This window comes from Apiotrichum porosum, assembly GCF_003942205.1.
Source record: "Apiotrichum porosum strain DSM 27194 chromosome Unknown scaffold_1, whole genome shotgun sequence".
Lineage (NCBI taxonomy): Eukaryota > Fungi > Basidiomycota > Tremellomycetes > Trichosporonales > Trichosporonaceae > Apiotrichum > Apiotrichum porosum.
Genome location: NW_021167108.1, coordinates 173,168 through 192,339, shown reverse-complemented (window position 1 = coordinate 192,339; position 19,172 = coordinate 173,168). Strand labels below are relative to the sequence as shown.

The 19,172-nt window shown below is 59.4% G+C and overlaps 5 protein-coding genes across 5 annotated transcripts; 2 read left to right on the top strand and 3 right to left on the bottom strand.

Annotated features, from left to right (window-relative positions):
* Positions 1-67: 67 nt before the first annotated feature.
* On the bottom strand, positions 68-934 carry EHS24_000072 (uncharacterized protein; the record flags this gene model as incomplete). Its single annotated transcript, XM_028615913.1, has 8 exons — positions 68-79; positions 117-170; positions 215-279; positions 339-397; positions 490-539; positions 587-664; positions 767-862; positions 902-934. 8 exons carry the CDS (start codon positions 932-934, stop codon positions 68-70), a joined length of 447 nt encoding a protein of 148 aa, XP_028479770.1.
* A 296-nt stretch (positions 935-1,230) lies between these two features.
* EHS24_000071 (uncharacterized protein) lies at positions 1,231-3,581 on the top strand (the record flags this gene model as incomplete). Its single annotated transcript, XM_028615912.1, has 7 exons — positions 1,231-1,360; positions 1,431-1,596; positions 1,657-1,888; positions 2,025-2,147; positions 2,185-2,287; positions 2,333-2,728; positions 2,791-3,581. 7 exons carry the CDS (start codon positions 1,231-1,233, stop codon positions 3,579-3,581), a joined length of 1,941 nt encoding a protein of 646 aa, XP_028479769.1.
* Positions 3,582-5,020: 1,439 nt separating this feature from the next.
* On the bottom strand, positions 5,021-7,908 carry EHS24_000070 (uncharacterized protein; the record flags this gene model as incomplete). The annotated part of the gene is made up of 2 exons (XM_028615911.1): positions 5,021-5,135; positions 5,195-7,908. The coding sequence occupies 2 exons, from the start codon at positions 7,906-7,908 to the stop codon at positions 5,021-5,023; spliced, it is 2,829 nt and encodes a 942-aa protein (XP_028479768.1).
* A 5,244-nt stretch (positions 7,909-13,152) lies between these two features.
* EHS24_000069 (uncharacterized protein) lies at positions 13,153-14,116 on the bottom strand (the record flags this gene model as incomplete). Its single annotated transcript, XM_028615910.1, has 3 exons — positions 13,153-13,305; positions 13,508-13,676; positions 13,752-14,116. 3 exons carry the CDS (start codon positions 14,114-14,116, stop codon positions 13,153-13,155), a joined length of 687 nt encoding a protein of 228 aa, XP_028479767.1.
* Positions 14,117-17,065: 2,949 nt separating this feature from the next.
* On the top strand, positions 17,066-18,636 carry EHS24_000068 (uncharacterized protein; the record flags this gene model as incomplete). The annotated part of the gene is made up of 3 exons (XM_028615909.1): positions 17,066-17,104; positions 17,335-17,925; positions 17,977-18,636. The coding sequence occupies 3 exons, from the start codon at positions 17,066-17,068 to the stop codon at positions 18,634-18,636; spliced, it is 1,290 nt and encodes a 429-aa protein (XP_028479766.1).
* Positions 18,637-19,172: the final 536 nt, after the last annotated feature.

Below are 19,172 nucleotides of genomic sequence, written 5' to 3'. Positions count from 1 at the left end.
GACCGGATAGAGTAAAGAGCATTAAGGACCCATGCATATACTATACATCTATTTAACAATTGCCATATCAAGCCGCGTACTGTCGTCAGCTTCTGAACACAGACGGCGAAGCTCACCTTGTCCGAATACTCCTTCGCCTTGGCATCGAAACCCTTACGGTCGTTACGGTACTGCTCCGCCTGATATCAGCTCACTTATCAACTGGGCAGCTCACAATAGAAGAGACGAGAGGGTCGTCGGGGTTGGGAGTCTCGAGGAGGTCGTACAGCGACAAGAGAACTGCAAAGCGCGTCAGCGGACAGTCGGACATTCTGCCGGTAATGGCACCGAGTACGTACCAATCGACATCTTTGTGGAGGGCTTCCACGCTTCCGACTTGAGCACGCCAATGCAGATGCTGAGAGGGTCAGCGGTCGCGTCCACAGGCGCAGGGAGGGACGGTGTGGAGTGGAGCCTTCCTCCGTTGCCTCCGCGGGACCGTCTACGCACTTTCCGTCACTGTCAATGTTGGGGTGGTACATCTTGGTCGAGTAGGTGATCTGTCATGAGCACGCAGGACACAGGGGGCCAGACGCCGGCGACGTACGGTGGGGGCCTTGAACGGAAACTCGGGACCGAACACGACGTCCAGGCCAAACTTGCCGCCAGCGTATGGGGTCTTGGGCTGGGACAGTCAGATGCCAGTCAGACAACCAACGCCTCTGTTATCCTCCTTGTAGGATACCACAGCCATACAGCGACGAGCGTGTCCGTAGCTTCAACTCACAGGGCCCTTCATCGTCACCTTCCAGTGCATCAGGTTGTCTCCGTCCGGGGCCACGGTAATGCCGCTGAGGGGCGAGCCCATGAGCTCGGCGAGCTCCTGTTAACTGTCAGCTGATTGAAGTGCGTCTAGCTGTACCTTCTGGATGCGCTTGGTCGCTGTCGATGCCATGGTGGTGTGTATGATATGTCAAAGAGAGAGCGATGTCGGAAGGATGACCACCGGATGAGCGTGCAACGACCTCCACCGGTGTGCGGGAGCATAATCAGTTGCCTTCCCCCCGGTGCCTGGGAGTGAGATGGATTTCCTGGACGACCACAGCGTGCGAGCTCAGCACGCGCTAATATTCAATTAGGTCGCTAGGGGTGAACAACGATGCGTCCTTAACATCGCACACCCTCTTTTTTATCTCACAACACACTCTACGCGTCCCAAAGACAGCCCACACGGGCTCCACGGGCCCCACCATGCGCATCTTCTCCTCCTTGCTCCTCCTGGCCGCGTCGGCGTCGGCAGCAACACCAGCAAGAGGACGTCCGGGACACAAATGTCTCGTATCGGGCGACGAATCGGCAATCAACACGGCCCTCGCCAGCGGTGAGCTTTTGCGTTGACGCGTCTCTGAGCTCTGAAAACAACGAGGCATCGGAGCTGACTGTTATCCCAGGCGGCAGAGGCGCAACGGTACTTCTGTGTCCTGGATCCGTACACCGTCTCGCCTCCCCAGTGCGATTTACAGCGCCAGAGCAGACTCTGACGACGGCCGGCAAGGCGACGGGCCATGACCGCGCGCTCCTCACTGTCGAGGGGGCGGACATGGCCACTGCCATCTTGTACGTTCTCCCAGCAGCGGAGGTCCTGTGCTCCTACTGGCCATGGCTGACGATATACAGCGCCGACTGCAAACAGTGTGGCCAAGCCACAATCTCAAACTTGGCGATTGACGGGAACCGTCCCCAGCTGCTGCGTGTGCCCAACGGCGGAGCGCTCATCGAAATCGGCAACGCCGAGGGGCAGAGGGTCACTGGCTGTCGCCTGTACGAGCCCCGTGGATGGAGTGCACTGCATGTGCGTGAGGGCGATTCGCTCAACTGCCGCCAGTCGTACATTGCCGACAACACCATTGTGAGTGTGTAACCAGACCCAGAGGAGTGGAGGCTGTAGGGCGAGCCGTGGATAAGGAAGGCGACGAGGGAATACACGGAGGGAGACGAGGGAAGGCGGTTCGACTGCACACGGACACGAAGACTGACGCGCTTAGGGACCTTGTGGCGAAGAATGGGACACCGACTATGATGGATTCATCGAGAAATCGCCTCCTTGGGGCAACCCACGTGCCGACGGTATCAGTGTGGCGTGCAAGGACTCACTCGTTGAGCGTAACGTGGGTTTGCGACCACACGTGTAGACTGACCCAGCAGGTCGTCTTTGACACGACGGACGGTGCGATTGTTCTGTTCGGCTCGGCCGGCACCGAGGTGCGCGATAACGATATTTACTCGCGCACACGTATAGTCTTGGGTGGTGAGTTGCAGTTCATAAACGATTACCGCATGCTGACAACCACAGGTGTCAACCTCGTCGACTACGACCCATGGGCGGGCGACTACACCGGAGTCAAGGTCCACCACAACCGCCTCCATGCCCTTGGCCGCTACTTCAAGGTCGGCATCGTCCTTGGCCCCTCGTCCTGGAGCGACGACACGGAAACGACGGTGCACGGCGCCGAGGTGAGCGACAATGTCTTTGACGGCCAACACTTCGGCTACGCCATTGTCGTTGCCAGTTCGTCCGAGATGACTGTCGTGCGCAACACGGTCACCGAGGACTCGCAGTTCACCGGAGTGCCTGGATACGACTGCCCGACCGCGCCCGAAAATGGCAAACCCACCGCCTTCCTCATCAACCGTGGCAGTGCGCAAGGCACGTACCAAGAGGACTTTGTCAATGGCGAGGTGCAGCACAGTACGTGGAAGGGGATACACCCCAAAACGCCAGAGGGATACCAAACTGACCCCCCTGTGCAGTCATTTGTGTCCTCCCTCCCGATGCCAACGGCCGGCCTTACCGTCCGTGGCGCATGCGCGACTCGCCTGCATCCATCGCCGCGGCCGACGCCGAGGAACGCGAGGGCGCTGTAGAGCTGGAAGGCCGCCTTGCGGACGCCCTTGTGGGATACCAGCATACGCTCATGGCAGCCATGGGTGCGGTTGAGAAACGTCTTGACAATGGCAGTGTGGCACTGAAAAAGGCCGGAGCGACATCCGCGCCTGCTGCCAAAACCCCTCAAAAGGCGTACAAGGCCGATACACCTCGTGGCCAACCTGTCGGCAACGCCGGGCCAGCATCCGGGGTCGTCGGCGCCCGCCTGGCTGCGCTGGAGGCATTCGGTGCCACCCTCCATGGCGACGTGCAGGGCATGTCCCTGCAGCTCGACACGCTCGCGACCCGTATCCGCGCCAGTGCCGAGGACAACCGCCCCGTCATCCAAGAGGTGTACAACCGCCTCGTGGCCGCGCGCAAGGATGCCAGGGACGCGAAGACCGACCGTTCCAGCCCGCCAGCAAAGGCCAAGGCCAATGTCAAGAGCAAGGGCAAGAGCAAGAGCAAGAGCAGCACGCGTAAGCGCAAGTCGACGTCTGATGGCGACCACGCTTCTGAGCGCGCAGACACGAGCCTCGCAGCCGACACTGGCCGCGGCATCGCGCGTTTCATCAGCACCACATCCTTCCTCTTGGTGGCGGGCGTGGTCGCCATCCTCGTCGTGGTTGCGCGACGATGGGTGAGGAGGGACAGGAACGACAAGAGGCTGCCATAGAGAGGAGAGGACCGAGGACGAGGTGGGGTGGGGGGAGTCACAGAGTGGGTGGGGGACGGTCTAGACCCCTACAGGCCACGCTAGGACGCGCGCGCTTCCATGCCATCCAGCCAGGGATGCGCACCAGACGCCACCAACACGTCATGTCCGAGCAACCCTCGGCACAGGGCGGCAGTGGCGCCGCCGGCGCCGCGAGTCCCATGTGTCCCCCACCACGCAGCCTCGACCTAACCACCAACCTCTCTTGAGCGAGCTGCTTCAGAGCGCACTCGACCATATTATCCATCCACATGGATCGCTGGCCGCACTGGTGGGTGGGCTGCAGGAGGAGTGGGCTTGGTAGCCGTAGGTAGGAAAGTATGCTGGCCCGGTGGGCTAGCGCGGCGCTTGCCCGTCCTGGTGCCGACATTTGTACGTTACTGTAAAGTAGATTTAATCGAGCCCATGACCATGTTATTAGATGCGCGCATTTTTAGCACCGCACATTATGATACAATTTCACGACTCGCGTCTAAAAACAACCAACCCAACGAACGCAACGCAAACAACCATTTTCCTAGCGCCTAGACGTGCCCCGTCGTTGTGCACCCCGTTGTCTGTCCCTCACTACGGCCCCCCAAAACGAGTATACGGGCCGAGCAGGTGACGGCCCGAAACGGATTGTTGTGGGGGCAACATGCCAGTTGTCCGTCACGTCCGTCCCACCTTTCATTGTTCGTAAACTGGGGCGGTAATAACAGCAGATCTACGATTCGGCGTCGTCCGCCGCCCCGTCGTTGGGGGTGTGGGCGAAATGGGACGTAAGACGGCGGTGGAGATCCAAACCCCCGCCGCCCGACCGACGGGCCGTCCTCCGCTCATTGCGTCCGCTCACACTCGGTGCGCAGGACAGAGTTGGGCTATAGTCTTGGGGACGTGAGACTCTTTACGCATGGGTGAGGCGAAGGCCGAGGCCGAGACCGCGAGACCTGTGCCTGTTGCCTTGTTGCTCGTACTGTGGCTGCTGAAACAAAAAACACAAACTGAACTGCAGACGGCAACCAAGTGCATGTATAGTGTCCTTGTACGTATCACTTTTGGGAACGATGCATTTTTTGTCTATTCTTGTACAGCGATGAGGACATTGTTGCGCGCCGTGCGCGACGACCGAGAGAGACTTGAATCGGTAGTGGTGGTGGGGCGGGGAAACAAGTAATGACCTGTGACGGAGGTTGATGATGCGGTTTTGGGATGGGATGGGGTTAGGGGTGGTGGGGAGGGATGTTGTGGTTAAAGGCTGCGCAGTGGAGTGCGTTTGGCTTGAGTTCGGACGCGGGGGTTGGACACCAAAGAGACGACGGAAAGGAGAAACGGAAAATAGGGGAGAGGACGAGACAGCCGACGACGAGGAGAAATGTATACACAAACTGGGAAGAGTTTCACTTGATGCCCTCGGACGATCAGAGAGGATAACGGAGACCAGTGGGGAGGATGCACTGCCCGTCGTCGCGGACGAGCATGACGGGGCGCGAGGCCTGGCCGGGAGGCGGGACGGCAGCTGCCATGACTTCACCGCTGTGGGGTACGTTAGCACAAAAGGCCGGCATGGGAAAATAGAGGTTGAGGGTACTCACCACCTGTACTCGTTGTACGTTGACGGTTGGTCACCATAGTACACGTGCCAGCGGGCCATGCCATCTGCCGACTTTGTAAAGTTCTTGCCGTAGACTTGTATAACAGGCATCGGGGCCATGGACGTGTACTGGTGGTTGTACTTCTGGGGCACGTTCTCGGAGCTCTGGCCCGGCGACAGGACACGGGTGACAAGCGGGAAGGGCGCGAATGGCTCGGACGGCTCGGCGATGTACTCGGGGACGTAGTACGTGTAGACGACCTCCTGAGTGCTCACAATGGTCCAGATGCACGCGTCGCCGACGTCAAGCGACCAGTAGATGCGCTCGTTGGGAGGGCTGTGGTGCATGAGGGCGTTGCCCATAAAGTCAAACGACGTGGCAGTGGTAATGTCCGCCGAGGCACGCTTCTTGTGCAAAGTCGGGCGCTGGAGAGGACCGCGAGACGACTGCGAGCCGGTGCGCTGGCGACGAACGGGCCCGCCATCTGTCGAGGCCGGGAGGGGAATCTCGCCCGAGAGGGGTGAGAACAAGGTCGAGGACGACGACTTGCGGCTGTGGGAACCAAAGTAGTCGGTCGACGACGACGACGAGATCGGGCTCGAAGGACCAGAGGGGAGACCGACGGTGGTCGTGTGAGGGGTCATGGGCAAGACACCAAAGCGAGCCTGCGGCGTGTTGGGCATGCTCGACGGACGGTGCTTGGGAGCCGGCATGGGGATGTAGCGACGCTCCGAGTTGGGGAACTGGCCACGTGCCATTTCTTGCTCGCACGAGAGGTAGAGACCAGTGTAGTTTGGGTCACGCGAGTGCTCGGGCTGGTAGATCTCAAAGCCAACCTTCTGGAGCTGCGAGACGGCGTTGCCAGGAAGCTCGCCCTCGGGGCAGGCCATGACCTGGTCGGTAACGGTGCCGTCCCCGCCAACAACCTCGGAACCCTCCGAGCTCTGACGAACAACAAGAACGGGCGTGCAGCGACCAGTGAGCAGTGACTGGAGCACCACGGTCGAGTTGTAACGGATAAGGGGACCGGCCTGGTGAGGGGCCACCTGGATGGCGTTGGCCGGGAGGTTGGGCCAGCCCGGGTTGATGGACTTGACGTGGGAGAGCCCCGACGGCTTGGAAGGGTCGACGAGGTAGATGATGAACGACTCCCAGACGTTGGGGCTGACGATGAAGCCGGGGAAGTGACCGTCGGTCTGGGGGAGGGCAGGGGGCATGGCGCCAGTGACAATCTGGCCGTCGGAGCCGTGGTAGCGGGTGAGGTCGATCGGGACCGACAAGTACCGGGTGGACGACGTCTGCGACTTGACGCGGTTGAAGAGCGCAATGGTAGAGCCGTGGTGGATTATCAAGTCTTGCGACTTGGAGTTGGACTTCTTCTTGCTAGGCTTGGAGATGATCTTGATTTCCTTGCTTTCAAAGGTACCGATAATGTTCTCATTCGAAATGTCCATCATGGAGCCCTTGGCTGGGCCCCACCCGTGACGCCCCGCGTGATGGGCATAGGGCGCCTTGATAGTGATGATCGCCTTGACGTCCCTGCGCTTGCCGTCACCGTCCGACAGGTGGAGGTTCTTGCCAGCTGCGCTGCCAAGGAATGGCCTGTCTTCCGTGGTGATGGCCTGGGTGTGGATCTTCTCGTCGAGCGACTTGTTGTCCAGCGTGGTCCAGGCAATGTGCACGTCCTTGCCGGGCGCCTCGGTGGAAATGGAAATGTTACAGCGGGGCGGAAGAAGGGGCGACACCGGGCAGTCATCCTTGCTGCGCGTAAACCACGAACTGCCCAGGAGGGTGGCCTGCGGGTGCGGGCAGAGGAAGCGTTTCTCGGTACCGTAGCTCTTCTGGCCGACCTTGGGGGACATGACAATGATCTTGCGCTCGCCAAAGGTGAGGCGGTTGGGAGCATTCAGGTACATCTGGAGCGACTTTTGGAGCATCGAGGCGCGATGAGGGTCGCCGAGCGACTGGAGGTCAAATGAGGGCGTGGGTGCGTGCCGCTGCTGCTGAGGTGGGGGTGGCTGCATAGACGGCTGAGGTTGCTGCTGCTGGTGTGCCTGGAGGGGAGGCGGCGGCTGCTGCTTCTGCTGCTCCATCACGAGGGCGCGAGCCAGCGGCATGGAGAGGTCGTCGACACCGTTCCACTCGTGCTCGGTCGACGAGGCCGAGAGGGACGACTGGCGGCTTTCCTGGATGAGGTCCGAGAAGCTCTTTGTGGGCTTGAGCATCTGGTGGGGGAGCTGCGAGGGGGAAATGGTCGTCGGGTAGTAGATGGGTGGCGGTGCAGACTGTTGAATCGAATAGTCGTTGGGGAATGGGTTATAAAACATGTTTGGAGTGAGAATGCGGTCAACCTCGTGGTGCGAGCCGCTGAGGTCCAGTCCAGAGGGAGGGTTGCTGAACGTGGTGGACGGAGGGTGCTGGCCTTGCGGGATGGTAAAGGCCGAACCAGTCGTGTCCAGTGCAAGTGACGGGCGCTGCTGAGCGTTGATTTGGGCCTGTTGCACCTGTTGAGCTTGCGCCTGGGCATGGGCATGGGCTTGAGCCTGAGCCTGCGCCTGGGCCAAAGCAGCGAGAGGGTACGAGTTGGCCTGACCATTGGGATTCATGGTCGCACCAAAACTCAAGTCGTAGCCGGGCATGGAGAGGAAATCAGCCGAGTTGGTTCCCGGGTCCAGGCCGAGGCCATTGGTCTCCTCGGTGGACGGAGGGGCCATAGGGAATTGCGCTTGAGTGGCGAAAGTGACGGGCTGTTGGTGGGTGAAGAACGAAAGAAAGAGATGAGGGGGGCGGCGGTGGTGGTGGTGGTGGTAGGTAATAAGGTGGGGCGGGAGACAAGAGAAGGAAACCGGGGGGAGGGGCGAGAGGACGGGCAGAGGCGCAGAGGGGGATTGTATGGATGCGAGGTGCGGACCGGGGGCGAGGGACGTCAAAAGGTGCGGACAGCAAATGGTGGATGTGCGGACAAGCCGTATGTGGAGAGCGCGTGCCGAGAGAGCGAGAGAGAGAGAGGTACAGAGGAGGAGGGGAGGGAGATTGTGTCAGCACATTCCTTTTTTTGCCATCATGATCAATCAAGCAATGGTGCTCACCCCGCCGCCAGGCTGCTGCGTGTGCCACATGGTTCCGTACGGATAGGCCGAAGTGATGGACGGCAGCGAGCTGGAGTTGTATCTGCTTGAAGCGTACAACGGGCGGGACGATGGTTGCGGCGGTGTGGATGACTCTGATGCCGAAGTCGACGCTCGAGGGTCGGCGCTGCCTGCGGTGAAGGGTTGGCCGGCTATCATGATGTCAGCTGGGCTGGCCGCTTGCGCACAAAAGGGTGATGGGGGTGTCCGGGGCTGGGGAGAGAGGGGAAAGAGAGAGACCGGGGGGTGGGGGGGGGGGGGGGGGGGGGTTGCGTTGCAGGGAAGGAAAAGGGCAAAGGTGGAGGAAAGGAGCAAAGGAGGCGAGGGGAGCGAGCGACAACGGGTGGGGCGTGGATGCGGGCGGATGGATAGGGGGGAGACTGGTCCGTCTATAGTGGAGAGACGGCGAGAGAGAGAATGGACAATGACCAGAGACGATGGAAAGAGAGAGAGAGAGAGACAAACGAGAGATACGTGCCAGCACGAACGCTGGCGTCTCTCTCTCTGTCCATGGCCGGTCAATGGCCCATGGTCTGGCTCCGGACAGGTGTGCCTCTAGGCTGCGTCCGCCCGCCGCCGCCGCCGCCGCCGTCCCCGCCGACAGCTGCCGACCAGCCCTCAGTACAGCAGACAGCAGCCACCCGCAGGCAGCATCCCCGCACAGCCCGTTGAATGAAGCACGCAAGGACTTTGTTGTTTGTATGCACATGTCGTGCAACGCACACACACAGTCATGGCGCGAAGAGACACAAAGAGGGAGAGGGGCCTGAGGCTCACCGAGATTCCGGGGTCGGTGGGTTGATCAGCGGATGATGGTCGGGTGCGTGCGTGCGTGCGTGCCGGACAAGGGAGCGGCAAAAGTACTCTGTCAAGTCGATGCCAGTGGGAAGGGTGATGAAACAAGCAAGAGCACAGGAATGAACGGGACAAGTGTGGTGGTGAAGAAAGGAGGGGGGGGAGTATAGGTGATATGAACAATCAAAAGCGGTTGCCCGGGTTTAAAGACACCACAGCGACGACTGGGCGTTTTGTGTTGCCGTTCTGTCTCTGGTGGATGAGAGACTTGTTGGGCCTCTTACGAGAGTAGTTACGAATGGGAGCGACGCAAGAACGATGTCGCTGTACGGAGGGGAGGGGAGAGAAGAGAAGGGAGAGGGGGGGAGTGTGTTGTTGGGTCGAGCGTCGTTGTGTTGCGCAAGACTGACTTTGGGCACATGCACAGAGAGCAAAGCGCACAGAGAGCAGCACACTGCGAGAGAGAGCAAGGGCCCTCGCCGGCGGACGACACTTTTGGATTGCGGAGGCGGCAGCGGCGGCGCTCTGGGGCGGGGTCCGCGGGGCTCTGGGTGGGGGGGGGGGGGGGGGGGGGGGGAAGTGCACAGATGCAATCTCTTTCTCTCTCTCTGTCTCTGCCAGCCGGCACCCAGCGCGCAGCGAGCAGAGATTCAGGACACACCCAGACACCCACCACAACAATATACAGAAGCCCATACCCCGCCCACGGGCAACGATGGCCACGCACGTACTGCCAGAAAAGCGCAAAAACCCAGGATGCGGCACGGCAGGCCCGCCAAAGCGGCGGCATGTTACATTTGGTCCCCCCGGCCACACGCCGGCCACATGCTCTCTCTGCAAACCTCAGAGAGACGTAGGTTCGCGACGGGCGTTCAGGCCGTTCAGGAGCCCACGACGCCAAGCACCAGAGAGAAACAGGTCTCAGCTTCCTGCAGTCCAGCCCCCCTACCCAGCGGCGCGGCGTGTCCCCCGCAGGCTGCTCGCGCGGCGGCTGCTGCTGCTGTCGATACAGCAGCGATCGCTGTCCCTTCTTATGCAACCAAACCAATCGCACCGAGCTCTGCAGATCAGCAGTCCTAGCAACAGCATGGCGACAGAAGCCTTGGTTCCTAACACGCCCGGGGGGGGGACATGGTGTCTCTTTGTGCCTTCCATGCTGCCGTTGTAGCCAGCACGCGCGTTTCATGGGCAACCGTTAGCAGAGACGCTGCCGTGATCGCCGTGACCCCCAGCCGTCCCATTTCCGCCAGCCAGAGCGCCAGAGCGTCGTGGCTCTGCAGCCCGCGCACAGCAACATTGCAACGATGCTGACGAGTGGATCATGTCATCATGTCATCCACACCGGCCACACCCTGTTGGCCTCGTGTGGCTTGGCCACTCAATCGTAAAAGAACACTACTAAAACGGGCAGAACAAACCACAGCCACGGCCAGAATCAAATGGATGAAATGCACGTCATGTACCTTGCTACTAACTGCTTCCGAAACCGGTCTCATGAGACAAACAACAAGAGGACCCAACCCCCCGCCCCTTTTACGGACGACGATGGCACTAAGAGTATAAACTCTGTATTGAAGAAAAAAGAAAAGAAAAAAGAGGTGCGGAACGCAGACAGACAGACAGAGAGAGCAGGCGCCGTCCGTGCGCGTCCGTCCGTCCGTCCGTCCGTCCGCCCCGAGAGGCCACAACACAGGTGGCTTTGGGAGGGTTGTGTCCTGCACCCGTCCTGCAGCCTGCAGGCGTGAATGCCGGCCGCATGCTCGGGGAAACCGCGACTAACGGGCCTAGCGGCGGTGGGCAGAAGAATGGCTGGGGGCCCAAACTATCGCTATATGTAGCAGCAGAGTGGACGCGCGGCCATTGCGCCTTTGAGCATGCATTGAGTGTGGGTGTGTGTGGGCGGCGGCGGGGTGGTGTTGCCGAGACAGTTGCCCCGACTGCGCCAATAGATCTCCCGCGGGCAGGCGCGTGGGCTGGCACTCTGGGCACTCTCTGGTGGGCCATGCTGGCACACTCTGGCCATGCTGGTTCGTCCTGATAGCCCTAGATACGCACCACAGCCTCGGCTCTTGCACCTCCAGGCCCATGTCGTCGCACGCCTGGCATGCTCTCGTCAAACCACCCTTGATGTTCCTGCAATGTGGCGGTCGGCAACGTTTGTTGTGGCCATACACAAACCGAGCTCGTCCTTGCACTGCTCCCCATGCACACCCATTGCACCTTGCTATGCACACTTGGTTTCTGTGGGTTTTTTGTGGTTGGTCGGTCTCTCTCGAGGCCTTGTTTCTGGGCCCAGCCAAGCCAAACGGACAGCCACCAGATACGCCTCAGACATTCGGACATGCCCCTCCCTGGGTACATTTCTGTGCGCCTGTGCCTTGGTGCGAGACACTTTGCGAGGTGGGAGAGGATCGGCCGCATACACCCGTCAAACGAGACGCGGACTCTGTATTGTACGTCAGACACAAGTGGACAGACAAAGTCGTGAGCAAGCAGACTCTGCATGCAAAGTGGCCCTCCTCTCGTCTCCTCGTCGATGAAGGCTGGAAATGTGTGTCTTCAGCGTTCGTCTCTTGCCCGATTTGATCCACTCTGCTCAGCCAGCCTCAAGGCCCAGACTGTACCGCCCACCCCAGATCCCCCAGTGTCCCCAACACGAGCCATTCGGTGTGGGGGAGCGAGAAAAAGAGCACCGAGTTTCAGCGAGAGACTGCAGAAAGGCCCGAAAAGATGGCCCACCGATCTCTGGTTTGAAGGATGGCGACGGCAGCATGTGTGTGTGTGTTCCTTGCCGAGCGCGCGGGCACGAGGCGGCAGAGGAACAGTGTACTGTGGGCTGGCCGTCCGGGCCCCCCAGGACCGACGGCCGTGGTACCGTGGTCGCCCTTGTGGGCCGGCCTGCAAAGGAGAGTCACACGAGTGGCGACACGGTGTGTCCTCGGCCGCAGACGTCCTTGAGGTTGCCGCGGTACGGTCCCCCGGCTGCCTCGGGTGCGTACCGGGTATGTGCCAGGATTTTGCCATGTGCCGACGTCGTCGTACTGCGTACTGCCCCTCTGTTCAGATCTGAACATGCAGCCGGAGACAGAGCGGCAGTGGCAGAGGAAGAGGGAGAGGGAGAGGCCGGTGGGATGTGTGGCACCTGTCACCACTGCACGGCTGTCCCCGCTACGCAGTATTGCACATACGCATACAATACAATTATAGACCGAACAGGTAACGCTTTGTGCTCCTGGGTACTTCAATAACCTTTTCAGAGGTCATTCTCGGGACGCCAGATCCTCTGCCACGCGCGCGACCCAGATTTCATTGAAATACTCGTCCCCCGGTCTGTGGATCTGTGTGACAGCGCAGCGGAATCTGACAGCCGTGCGTTTGCCCGTTTACAAATTCGGGTAATGTCATTTACCAACTGGTGGAATATCCACACTTCCAGAAACCCCCGGGGCACAATGGGCCTCAGATCTTGAAGTGTCCTCGAGGAAAGTGGGCACGCGGGGAGCTGGCCTTTGAGACGGGCACTGGACTGGGCACGGTCGCTGATGTGGGCCTGCCCAAAAAAAGGATCCTATTGGTCTTGAAGAGACTTACGTCTGCCGCCCACGCCACACCCACACCCACCTTGTTGCATGACAGTGGCGGTGCACGACGGCACCTGGTCCCATACTCATTTACAAGCCCAATAATGACTTCGGGCCCATCGTGGGGGCACGCCGCAGACAATCTACAAGGAACCGGAACGTTTGTATCACGGCATAAAAAGGCAGGTAGTATGTACAGGTAACCAGGTGTCTCGCCCCGCCGGACCCCAGTCCTTCCTCTAAGTCCTTTGTCCTCGATCCGCGGCATTGGACCCGGTTCCGGGCGTGCCCGTTCCCTTTTTATGCCCACCTCTTGGCCTCTTGTGTAGGAGGGAGGTGTGTGGCCCATGTCCCGGCCGTTTGTGTGCTTTCCTTTTTTGCAAAATAGTACACGCCCACACATCCGCGCGCGCCCCCGTCCGCCACTCAACTTGGGTGTATACCACAAGTGGCGCTATCGCGTGAGACTCGTGGAGGTGGCCTTTGCCTTGGCGTTTTGCCACTCCTCGTCGAGGTGGCGTTTGAGGGCAGGCATATTACTCATCCCTTCGTCACACTTGAAGCACGACAGCGGCGTCGTAAGGAGCGTCTCGTTGGCATGCAAAGCCTAATACACAAGAAACAAGAGTCAGCTGATTGCTCCAAACAAGGGCGGGTACAACTGCGCGACATTTGGCACGGTGCTGGAACTGGTTTCCGGTAAACGTGGGACCGGAACCACGGTTCCAAATCGACCTTTCCAGTGGCCAGTGGCGAACCAGCGGGTGCACTGGATCGAGCATATGTCACAGTCTGGATCAAGGACATACCGTTGCGCGTGCATCGAGATCTCCGCCGTCTCCGGCGTCCGTGATCCACTGCTGAACGTCGCCCAGTGGGACGAAGAAACCCAGGTCGGGGCGGAACGAGTTGTAGTGTTTCTTGTTCTTGAGGCTCGGCGAAGTCAGGTCGTCCGAGATGACGTGCAGGTGCAGGTGTCTGAGGTGGGGTTGTACATACGTGTGAGCTGCTCGTTCCTTACTGCGCGCACCGTTGATAAAAGACTGCACTCACCTCATAGACGGGACCGAGTGAAACCCGACGTTGACACCCCACTCAAACCCCTCCGTCTTGTGCATCTCGTCGCGCACCATCTCGACCACTTCGTCCGCGGCCGCAGCCATGGCGTCGACGACGGCACCGCGCGCCGGGTGGCGCAGCAACGCAGCCAGCGAGTCGAGGTTGCCCTCTAGCAGACCCGTGTCGCCGGGGAAGGGGAGCTTGGGGAGGACGAGAAAGTGGTAGCGCGCCTTTGGATACGCGTCGAACACGGCGATGCATTTCGGCGTCTCCAGCAGCAACGTCGATGGCGGGAGCGAGACGCTGGGCGTGGCCAGGCGCGCAAAGTCGCGCAGCGCAAAGAGTCCTGGGCCTGCCATGGCAGCAAGTGTTTGACGGCCTTTGACGGGGAGTGCGTGCTTGCCGGTAGAGGTAGTGCTGGAGCAGCAGTCCAGTCACGCCCGCGGCGTGAATGGACGTTGTTCCCGGGTGGAGGTTCAGGCGCGCAACTTGTTGACCTGGATTTTCAAGGCGCGCGCAGTCTCCTGACCTGTCCGGAATGTGGTTGCTGCGTTGCTGCTTAGTGCACTGCTGCAGAGCCGCACGGAATCTGGGCGGGGGTTGTCGGGAGGATGATGAATGCATGCAGAGACCGGCGACGAGGACCTCGAGGTCATGGTCGATGCAGGAGTGAGGTGAGTGGACTGCGAGCATGAGGAGGGGGGGGGGGGGGGGGCGACTTAAGGACGCACGAAACAATAGCCGCCAACGGTCAGCCAAACCTAAACCCGATTATACAATCATATCCACCTCTATTACCAGCGGCAATAGAAGGCAATCTCAGGCAATCGCGGGTAATCGCGGGCAAACCAGGCCTGGGCACCCATCCCGATCAACCCGATCATTTCACCGGTCGGCGGCGAGTTTCGCGAGTCGTCCATCGTCGAGACGGCCCCAGTACCCCAGTCGCGAGGCGGGGACTGCAATGTGCGATGGCGATGACTGCCATGCGTTCAAAGTCAATGGATACAGCGTGGGTAATACGCATCTGCGTCCACCTCCACTCGTCCACTGGGCCGACAGACCTCTGATAACTGTTGAATGATCCTACAGTACTTCAGCAGTCTGCCCTCGCGGCGCCGCGCAGAGGATGGTTACATGGTGAGCACCTGTGCACGCGACCGCCACACGCTCTCGTGCAGGCAAGACCCAGAAACGTTCAAGTTACAAGAAGGCGTTGTCTCATCTGGTCCAACTCATACACGGCACCGGGCAAGGCGCTGGGCCTGACAAACTGTCTCAACCCGTACATGAAGTGTGGCGTCGTGGCATGTCTGTAACTTTGGAGAATTGACTGTCAGTCAGGAAAGTTGGGAGACTCTGCAACCCAATCATCACGGTATGCATCTCCGCATACCGCAGTCGAGACACTGGTACACTGGGCACTGCTCATGCGACACATGTCACTGATAACACTCTCGATATCTAGTTTTGAGAATGTCCATCAACTGAAGCCTGCTCGCCACGTTTCTAAACTTTTGCTCACAGCTCATACTATACATCTTAATACCTTTCCAAGGCTGTGACATTGCTCTGAAGGTTGTGGTATAAGCGCTGTTTGCGAATGAAGTCCAGACCTCAGTGGTTTTTGAGTCACATGTTTCCTCAGCAACATACCTTCCTTTGATTATCGCTGAGGCCAGCCCATGCACCACATTGAACACGACAACACTTGCACTGCCTCCCTGGTCTACTGTACGTTCCCCGTGGAGCTTTGGCCCATATATCAGGTTTACGGACACCGGAGTTGTGTGTCAGGAATGAGAGCCTGGAATAAGGATATTTTGGTTTTGACGGTACAACAACAACATGGAAAAGAACAAACCCGCACGACTGTCAGGGGATCTTCAAGGGAAACCACGGAATGGCGTGAGCGTGAGCCTGCCTGGTGCGATCTGCAGTGTACGGCATCGAAAAGTCCAGTCTGGCACCCGATCACCGTGTGCGTCGTGAGTTCACCTCCTGGTGCATTGTTTTCTGTTCTGATACTTGTCCAGTTCGGTTGGTTCTGTTGTTAAGGAGTCGATATCCAAGGGCCATCGTTGCACGCGTCTCGAAAACGAGTCCACCTCCCAACATGCCAACCCCACACCTGAGCCCGAGAGGCCCAGCCGCTGTCCCTTCGCTTCCCATCTCGTGTCGTCCGACCTTACGTGTTCCATGTTCCAGGTCTCACAAGGGCGGGTTTCATGAGTTGGCACCCAAGGCCCTTCATCCGCTTGCCCTCGATACACAAACGTATAGGACCGAGGCACAGCGATGGTGGACATGGGTGTTGTGGAGGCCTCCGGAAGAGGGGTGAGGGAATTACGACGAATCCGGACCTAAGGGGACGAGGTCATGCCTGGCCGCTGCCGCTTCACTGATGTCAATACAAGTCGGAATCCTGGGCGATGGGGCCAAACATCTGCTCAATGAGTGTACCCTAGTGTTATCGATTCGGCCACAAAGAAGAGTGTTTCGCATGTCTTAGCGAGCACCGTAACCACGAACCTTATAGAACGAAAAGCTCGCTTGCCGGGCTGTGTATTGCCCCCACATCGAGACCCCACAATTCCCGCGCGACGATAGAAGCGTGTGGATGAACATGTGGTGATGGAATGGCGGCTGTGGCTGGCCTAATGCTGGTTTAGACTGGTGGTGCCGCAGCATGCCGCAGAGTACATCTTCGGTCCCCGTTTCCATGCCACGCATGTGCCACATTCTCGCATACACTCCGACCTGCCACCTTCACGAGACCAATGCATACGTTCTAATGGAAGCATGCGTCTGGGATCATCACAGCCGCCATGACGCGTGTCCACGTAGCTGAGATGAACTAATGACGGGATGGGCTGGTCCCGACCCATATGGTCATCCCGCACCTCGGTTGACGTCATGACATGCTGGTCACCTGAAAATGCCCCTCATTTCAACCAGTAGCCAGGCAGGACAACTTCGTCTCCAGCAAGCGATGACGACTGTTTAGGGGGCCATCTGGAGTTATGCAGGAGAAGACCCACCGTGGCCAGTGGCCAGTGGACGTCCTCTTGACCCCAAGCGTGGTCTTCCAGCATGTTGATTGACCTCGGTCCCGTGACGTCAGGCGTTCCTCCCGTCTGTCATCGAGATGAACCAGTGTGTTCGACGAGCGACTGGAGGCGAGGATGCAGCACCCACACTGTTAAAAGTACGCAGGCTCCGGCTTCCCGCCCAGCTGCTAGAGAGAATAGGTACTGCACTTGGCTCTCAATTGTATCGCATCGTCCTCTATCAATATCACACACAACATGCGCTCATCTGCCTCCCTCCGCAACGTGCTCCGTTCGGTGAGTCACTGTTCGTTCCGGAAGGCGTTTTGGGCGACCATGTCGGCAATCCAATCACTGCAATCACTGTAACGTGGGCGCACGAGGCCTTCCACTCGTGTGGAAGGCCGCGCACCCACACAGCCCTGCACACTCATTTGGAAGGGACGGGCAACGCATGGCGGCGTGGAGCCGGAAAACGAGCGTGGAACCAGCTATAGAGAGTACTGATCGCTGACTCGTGACGGCAGCACCCTCGCCCTCTGGCGCAGACAAACGCTCAGCTGCGGGCCCCACTGGTGCGCCAGCTCCCGAGGCGTACCTTCGCCGACGGGAACGCGACCTCGGATGCCGCCAAGACGGCCGAGAAGGCTGCCAACAGCAACCTGCCCGTTCTCCTGGGCCTAGCTGCCCTCGGTGCGGGAGTGTACTGGTACGTCAAGCCCGTGCGCGACGTGGCGTCCAAAATCGACTCTGCCATCAAGGTGACCGAGGATGCCGCCAAGGTGGCCAAGGACCAGGCCAAGATGGCAGGTGAGGCCATTGCGGACGGTGTCGACCCCGGAACAGCTCTGGGCCTCGCCCAGCAGTACTTCCCAGCCGTGGCTGCTGTGATCACCACATCGGGACTCGGAGGCGTGTACTCTAGCCTCAAGGATGGCGAGATCCAGGACGCCCTCGAGCAGCTCGAAAAGGCCGGTAACGAGGACATTAAGAACATCACCAAGAAGGTCAAGTCCCGCCTCAATGATGCAGGCGACAAGGTGGAGAACATGGATTGGCGTGCGCTCGCGAGTGACCTCTCCAAGGAGTACGGAGGCAAGCACCAGGACACCATTGACGTGAGCAGTGGCACTGTTTGTATCTTAAAACTTGTGGCTGACAAGACGCAGACTCTCATCGGCAAGGTCCCCACCTCGAAAGACTTTGACCAAATGATCAACAACTTCAAGAAGGAGTCCGAGTCTCAGCTCAAAGAGCTCGAGAAGCGCGCCAACAAGGTGTACGTCGAAGTCGAGAAGGCCCGCAAGGACACCAAGACCGAGGGCGACGCCTGGGTGCAGGGTATCAAGAAGGGTGCCCCCGAGGAGCTCGATGCCCTCATCGACTCGTTCCGTGACGCCTGCAAGGCGATTGGCGTGGCCCCCGAGACGATGGAGAGCTACATCAAGAGCAAGACCGAGGAAGGTATCAAGGACACGGCAGAGTACGCCGCCTACGTCCAGGACAAGTTCAACTCGGCTGTCCGTTGGGTGCCGCTTGAGCAGGAGGACATTGTCGCCAAGGTCTCCACGCTCTCCCCTTCGCTTGGAAAGCTTGTCAACGAGCTCATGACCGAGGGATCGGACAAGATGAAGGCGGGCAAGAAGGCCCTGGAAAAGGGCAAGAAGGAGGCCGAAGGGGCCGTCGATGATGTCAAGAACAAGGCTGGCAAGGCCGTCGACGACGCCAAGGACAAGGCGGGCAAGGCGGTGGACAAGGGAAAGGATGTGGTCAAGGAAGGTGCGGACAAGGTCGAGAAGGCGGCCAAGGATGTCAAGTCTAAGATGTAGGAGTCGCACAAATGGGATGCGTATCAGTATCGGTCGTAGCAATATCAGTAGCACTTTGGACATGTATCGTCCTGCCCTTGAGACTGGGAGAGCGGCTTGTCGTTGCATAACAGTTTGCGTTTGGATCTCTGATGTGACAGCCATCGTCTCCGTTGTCCGTCTGTTGGCAGGTGTGTCTGGCCAGGCCCTGGGGGCAATTTGATTCCGCCTTGACGTCATTTCGCATGGTTCTTGGGTCATTTTCACCCCCATCAACGCTCCCGTCGGCCGGAATATGAATCTCGTCTGGCACAACAATACGACGCGCATCATATTGGAGTCGCCGCGCGGTGCCATCTGCTCCAACGACAGCCTTCTATTGCATCCACTCCACTCTCGTTGGTAGCCCACACTCATCGCTCGTTGCCATACCATCTCTCTGTGCAGTCGTCTCCAGCTCCATCACCACCCCCCTCGTCTCCGTCACCCGAACAGACCGGCCCGAAACGCCACCGCTGGGGCGCGCTCCAATCCGGGTCCAAAACCCCTATCTAGCC